The following is a 7,322-nucleotide window of genomic DNA, read 5'->3' on the forward strand; positions in this document are numbered from 1 at the left end:
ATGGTAATATTGCAAAGCTCGTTGTCTTTATTGTCTCTGAAAAGTGTTTCAAGATCTTTTCAGTCTTACTTTTTCAAAAGCATCTCAAGGAGTGGTTGAGACTTGAGAGATAGTAGTACCATAGATCCATATCATGACGATGGAATCAATTTGTCCAACAACCGTCAAAGTTGTCCTTAATTGTCCAATAAGTAGGTTATCACAACAATTCTAATAGAGATTAGAGACATGGACAAGTTAACAATACAGTCATTTTTATCCCTCTATATATAATATATAAAAACAGGCACTTAACACCCTCTTATTTTTAGTAACACAAGTACAATATGCAGATATACAGTGCCCATGTTCATGTTCATGATTCTTTAACATTTTTTGCTACTATACTATACAGATACAGATACTGATACAGTCATACAGATTTACTGTAGTGGAGTCTTTTCTGTTTCTTGGTTGATCAGTTGTTGTCTTTTTTCGGGTTTCGTGGGTACAAAAATATCGCCCATAATAAAGCAAAAACAAGACCAACTATGCTGCTAAAAGGTTGGAAAGGATCACCACCACTTATTATCCATGAAGTGTAATTGGGTTGAAATTTAAAAAACCCGCCTTCTTTTAACATAAAACTACAACCCATAATCCCTGCCCGCAACCCTATTGGAATTGCCAGGCTTCCTCCCGATCTCTGTCGAACACCTGCCAGCCCTATTGATAATAGCCAAAGCCCCGGTATTGCCTTCAGTGACCTAATTAAATTTAATTAAAAAAAATAAAGATTATGAATTTATATTGAAGATTTGAATTTGCACAAATTAAGTTATAACGTACCATTGAGATATTGAAAATGCAAATGCTGAGAGGATTACTCCTTTTATGTATCCAAGATCAGTTGCAATTTCTTCAGTTAACCATGATCTGAACAGCAATTCTTCGACTAGAGCAATCGCAGTTGCTGTTATCAGCCCTTGACCAGCGATTCTCACAACATCTCCAGTAAACTTGAGAAGTGTAACAGGGTCTGCTGAAGATGGAGCGGTGGAAGACCAAGATATTGACACAAAACCAAGGGTCATATTTGTAAATTGTATCAATGAAACAAACATCACCCCTCCCATCAGCCCTAACGCAAGGTTTTTCATCTGAAAACACAACCAACATTAAGATTATAATAATTTTCAAATTAGTGAAAGTTGATATTGATATTGATACCTGTGTTGTTGATTTGAAGTTAAGACCGTATTTTTCAAGTGAATTTTCATAGCCTCTGATTCTTTTCCCCCATAACACAACCAGCACCACAACAGAACCATAAAGACCGATTATGCAAGCAAGCTCTGCAAATCCGTTTGCTGCGGAGTTTTTTGTTGCCCAGTTTTGTAAGAGTGTTGGAAGCAAAGGAACCACAACTGGGGTCCACAATACAACCACCAAAGCTGCGAAACCCAAGATCCTAAGGCCCGGATAAGATCACTTGTCTGGACATAGATACAGATACAGATACAGATATAGATATATAGATATAGATATAGATATTTACCTCTGATACAGAGGTCGCTTTGAAAGCTTTAGAAAAGAGATGAGCTTTCCAATCAAACTCATAGCACCTCGTATTCCACCCCAAAGTAAAGCAAATTTACCAACTAATCTCAAGATGCCACCTCTTTGCCCCAAATCTGCCAGCATGGCAACCAACCTAACCACACAAGATATATGTTCACATAACAGATAACAGATATCAGATAACAGATAACAGAGAACAGATACCTGTCTTGATCCACTGCACCATCTTCTTTCTTAGGCACTACAGGAGCAGCAACTGACATGGCTTTCTCCGCAAGACTTGTGACTATATTATTGTCACTGCTTTTGGATGTATTCTCCTCAAGCATATTCCTAGGCTCCTCACTATTCTCTTTTTGATTGAATGAAAAAGAGGATAATGAACTTTCAAGTCCATCACCATTTGAACCCTTCATGTTTATGCGCTATGTTACAAAAAAATGATATATGGAATAACAATGATAATAAAAAAAAAGAAGTAGAACCCTTACTTGTTGTTGAACAAATAAAGCAGATGCTCCTAGGGCTGCAGTAACAGCTCCAGCCATCACAGTGCTATTTCCTAGACTAGTTGACAATGACATGTCTTCTTCCTCATATACATCTTCTTCCTCATATACATCATCTTCACTGTTGACTTTCTTGTTCTTCTGGTTGACTTCTTTGAGAGTCAATTGATGTCTTACAGTGTTGTTCTCTACAGGATCTGCTGCAGCAGTCTTGAAGACTTTTGTCAAGGAAGCTAGGCTGGAGCCTACAACAATGCCAAGTGGAATTGATTTTTTCAAATATGTGGTGTCCTCAACAGCTGAAGTGATGGTATCTAGTATACGTTCAGCATACGGATTACCATGTCCAAACATATCCTCACCATCCCATGATATTATATGCTGTTTTTCATTTACTACAGCTACAGATATTTCATTAGCAACATGCTCTACCTCTTTTTTTAGTGTTTCTGCCATATCCACCATCTCTGTTGCATCTATTCTTCTGCAAACTTCAACCTTTAATGATTTTAATATGTTCTCTTTCACACGTTGCATTAGCACCACTGATGCATCATCACCAATTTCAAGTTTTCCTTTCTTGTCCCAATCACCTTCAGAATCTAATATTACATAATCTGGTTCAATAACATCATCATTATCATCATCACCATCTCCTGATTGCCCTTCATCTTTTTTCTCTGTGGAAAGTTTGATGCTTTTTTCATCTTTCTTCTGTTGCAAATCAGATTCGCTCTCAGTTTGATGCTTCTTTTCAGAGTCTGTAGATGTGTCTTTAACCACAGTTTGATGCTTCTTTTCTGAGTCTGTGGAAAGTTTGATGATTTTTTCATCTTTTTTCTGTGGCAAATCAGGTTCACTCTTAGTTTGATGCTTCTTTTCAGAGTCTGTGGAAAGTTTGATGATTGCTTCATCTTTTTTCTGTGGCAAATCAGATTTGCTCTTAGTTTGATGCTTCTTTTCAGAGTCTGTAGACTTGTCTTCAACCTCAGTTTGATGCTTCTTTTTTGAGTCTGTGGAAAGTTTGATGATTTCTTTATCTTTTTTCGGTTGCAAATCAGATTTGCTCTCACTTTGATGCTTCTTTTCAGAGTCTGTAGATGTGTCTTCAACCTCAGTTTGATACTTCTTTTCTGAGTCTCTGGAAAATTTGATGATTTTTTCATCTTTTTTCTGTGGCAAATCAGATTCGCTCTTAATTTGATGTTTCTTTTCAGAGTTTGTAGATGTTTCTTCAACCTCAGTTTGATGCTTCTTTTCTGAATCCGTGGAAAGTTCGATGATTTTTTCATCATTTTTCTGTTGTAAATCAGATTTGCTCTCACTTTGATTCATGTTTTCAGAGTCTGTAGATGTGTCTTCAACCTCAGTTTGATGCTTCTTTTCAAAGTTTGTGGAAAGTATGATGCTTTCTTCATCTTTTTTCTGTTGTAAATTAGATTTGCTCTCACTTTGATGCTTCTTTTTAGAGTCTGTAGATGTGTCTTCAACCTCAGTTTGATGCTTCTTTTCTTTGTCTGTGGAAACTTCGATGATTTCTTCATCTTTTTTCTGTTGCAAATCAGATTTGCTTTTAGTTTGATGCTTCTTTTCAGAATCTGTGGAAAGTTTGATGCTTTTTTCATCTTGCAAATCAGATTTGCTCTCAGTTTGATGCTTCTTTTCAGATTCTGTTGTAGATGTTTCTTCAACCTCGTTTTTATCATCAGTTTCTGATTCATCATCTGTGTCCCCTTCCACCTGAGTAATCACACCTTCAATCACACTAAAAACACTGTTAACTGCTACTTGTGTAGAATCATCAATCCCTGTTATAGCATCCAATGCTGGAGGAGGTTCAAGAGATGGAAGAATAGAAGCATTGTCATCTGGAACAGCTTGATTTTCACCATCTTCTGGAGAAGAAGGTGATGGAGTTTCTTCATTCACTGAATTTGGTGCATTTGTCTCTTCTTTCTGTTCATCACCCTTCTCCTCTTTTGTTTCACCTTCATTTCCAGCTTTGACTTTATCCTCAGAGCTACCAGAAGTTTCCACTTTGCTACTTGAATCAGAGTCATCAGTTTTTTGTTTGGAAGAATCATCATCCTTACTATGGTCAGAAGTATTTTTTGGTTCTTTTTTAAGAATCTTTTTGTTCAAGACATCAGGAATCTTGGTAATACTTGTTAGGCCATTTAAGGTTTTCTTTTGACTTTCCAGGATTCCAGTAACAGCAGTTGTGAGTTTCCCACGAACCTCTTCAGGAACAGCACCTTGCAAAGCAGTCATTAGGGTTTCTCCTTTACCAATGGCAATCCGGACCTAATCAAAACCATATTCATCAAAACTTGTTTTATTTAAAAAGAAAATATTGAGTGTATTTCTGAAACTGGGATATTAGAATTACCTTCTTTTTTTGTTCTTCTGATAGAGCTTCAGGCATGGTGACATCAAGCATATTCATCACAACTTCTGTAGCCTGTAGCAGTTTCCCTCTTTCACTATCTGTAAGATCCACATCACCTTCCTTCACTACCTCTGCTTCTACAACTGTAGAATTTGTCTTTGTCACTGCTCCATTAGTAGTTTTTTTTAGATCTTTATCTTTTTCTTCAAATTTTGAGCTTGAATCAGTATCATTTGTTTTCAGCATCTTTTTCGAATGAGATGATTTACTTGCCATCAGTTTTAAACTTTTTGAAGGATTAATGGTTACATCAGTGTCCTCCAAAAGAGGATGTCGACCCTTCAAAAGTCCAAGCTCAATGGATGTAAGCCACTGTATGTACACATGTAAGATGAATGTTAGGAATTGACTGAGTGTATGTAGAAAGTCAATGCATCATCATATTGATATGTTACAACTTATAACCAATAACCAGTTTATGTGAATAATTAGTTAATTAATTACCTCAACAACAAGATGCTGACACCATGATACAGAAGATGTCCCTGTATAGCTTTTGTCTTTTGATTGTAAAGAGCAAGTAAGCAAGCTTGTGTATGGATTTTCTGCTATCAACCCACGTGGAATGGAAAAAGATGGCATTACATCATCCTGATAATGAACAATCAGAATACAAAGTTGTAAAATCCTGATTTGGGTTTAAATCTATCAAACTTGTAGTTAAATGAATAACATATTTTACCTGAATAAAGAGAAGAGGGGTCTTTACTTTGCCAACAACATCACTTGTGCTGGAGTTGACATAAAATTCTTCTATTGAATCGAATCCATATGATACCATGGATATTGCTTCCTCAAACTCTTGAAGTGACTTAGCCTGTAAAGCCTTTTCAATATCAAACCCTTTACTTCGACCCTGAAATAGTTCCTGGAAGCAAAAGAAGACACTGTGAAGCATCTCGTTTAATGGATATAATAAAAACAATATGAAAGAGTAATAACCTTGTTGGACTTGAGCATATCAATTAAGCCATCGGTGAGATTCTGATTGACATAACGATGATTAGGGGATTTAGTAGCTCTTTCTAAATCGAAAGGATTGTCTAGACACGTGGCAGCTGTAAGAGGCGTTTCCTCCCCAACTTCAGCTAGATACTTTGTCAACATATTTGCACCATAACCGAAGCCAACACCCATCAAAGTTGTCCATGGTCTGGCCCTGTTTATGAACTGTACAACTGTGCAGACATCATCGCTATCAGCAGCCGTGAATAACCTACATATATATAATGTAGTTAAGGTGTCCTCATCTATTGAGTAAAATAGAGGCGAATTAATGGGAAGATTTAGAGCTTACCGGGGTGTTGTGAGTGGAGAACGGGCACAACCCCTAGGATTCATCACAATGGGGAAACAACCTCGCTTCAAGCATTCATACACAAAGGACATAACATTCTCGTCCATACTCCCATCTGTAGTCCCTGCAACAACCAAAATGGTGGTGTCCAAACCAAGTTCATTAGTCAAATCCAAATTGGCAGGCCAATCCAAGGACACCACCCCACCATCGTCGGTATTGACACAGATTCTCTGATAGGAAAGTTGTTTTCCTAAAACATCATCATTATAATCATAATTTACACCAGTTTGTTGAATTGGTCCCGTATCGAAGCTAACAAGATGACCATCCTCCTTGATCAGCTTCTCATTTGAATCCTCCAACAGAAGCGATTCACAACGTAACTTGACAAAACGGTTAAACGGCGTGGGAGAGGTAAAGAGAATCCAGTCTCCGATTCCATTGGAGGGGTGGGTGGTGAAAGTGGAGTTGTAGAGGATAGCGAGAACAGAGGTGAAACCTAGGGCTGGAGCAAGCAAGTCTAGTGAATTGAGTTGAGAAAGAAAGGCATGGAATAAAGTCTCCTGTGCTGAATATAAAGATGAACTTAACTGAAGGTTGCTGTGTATGACTAGGTATGTTGACCTTTTGCGTCGTGGAGGCCTCCATAGTCGATGGAAAGTTGCAGCATTGAGAAATAGAATGTTTACTTGAGATGGGCGTAGAGATCCTACCACTGTATTCAGTTTCAGACTCATTTAAAGTTCATCCGTTACTACTGAATTTAAATTATCACACTGAAAAGCAATTTGTAGAGAGTGATCCGGCGGGAAAGAGTAGTAGGTAGGGAGATGGAGGCATTTGAGGTTGAGGAAGGTTGCGAAGATATACGGTTGAGGCGGAGGGTGGTGGTGATCTATATTGGATGGATGGAAGGAAGAGGTACACATAAACAATGTCACCGACTTCCGACGCCACTAGAATGGTCTAGGCTCAAAATTCGTTGCACTAAAACCGCGTTTATGCCTCCCACCGTCTCTAAAATAACTGTCGATAACCCTTTTTTTTCTTTTCTTATTTTAATAATTTCTTTTTTCTTAGAATTTAATTTTTTTTCTTCATATTTCGGGATTGAGGAGGAAAACATGGTCAGATTTGAAAATCAAAATGGTTATTCGATTTTTAATCTATCTTACATGATATATTTTTCGTAACTAATATTTTGATCCCATAAGTTGTGGAGACTGATTTGCCTTTGATTTGCCTTTTAAATTTATAAACGTCAGTAGGACTAAGGATAAAACAACGTACCATGAAGATTATTCATGGACTATTTTCGAATTTCGATATTAGTTTCACCTTCCGGTTTCTTCATGGGCCAAATTTATCAAAACCCGGACTTGGCCAATACATGGGCCAAATTTATCCAAACCCGGGCTTGGCCTTATTTGCGAGACATCCATTTTATGTCGATACCAACTACATACAAATTATGGCAGAACAAGAATGGAGTATTTTTTATTTT

The 7,322-nt window shown here is 37.4% G+C and overlaps 1 protein-coding gene across 3 annotated transcripts; it reads right to left on the minus strand.

The window, feature by feature from the left end:
- Positions 1-244: 244 nt before the first annotated feature.
- Positions 245-6,811, minus strand: LOC145117221 (alpha/beta-Hydrolases superfamily protein). Of its 3 annotated transcripts, none has more exons than XM_079053529.1 (11): positions 5,816-6,809; positions 5,461-5,734; positions 5,201-5,386; positions 4,963-5,109; positions 4,459-4,830; positions 2,052-4,373; positions 1,765-1,970; positions 1,538-1,693; positions 1,210-1,450; positions 829-1,139; positions 245-746 (listed from the first exon to the last, which is right to left on the minus strand). In XM_079053529.1, exons 1-11 carry the CDS (start codon positions 6,553-6,555, stop codon positions 458-460), a joined length of 5,244 nt encoding a protein of 1,747 aa, XP_078909655.1. In that variant the 5' UTR covers positions 6,556-6,809; the 3' UTR covers positions 245-457. The 3 variants fall into 3 exon arrangements, with proteins under 3 accessions (XP_078909655.1, XP_078909657.1, XP_078909656.1); XM_079053531.1 differs by having other exon boundaries at positions 5,461-5,696; positions 5,816-5,932; XM_079053530.1 differs by lacking the exon at positions 245-746 and having other exon boundaries at positions 1,006-1,139; positions 1,210-1,433; positions 5,816-6,811.
- Positions 6,812-7,322: the final 511 nt, after the last annotated feature.

Source organism: Lactuca virosa, chromosome 5, assembly GCF_052849685.1.
Source record: "Lactuca virosa cultivar CGN04683 chromosome 5, Lactuca_virosa_CGN04683_v6, whole genome shotgun sequence".
Lineage (NCBI taxonomy): Eukaryota > Viridiplantae > Streptophyta > Magnoliopsida > Asterales > Asteraceae > Lactuca > Lactuca virosa.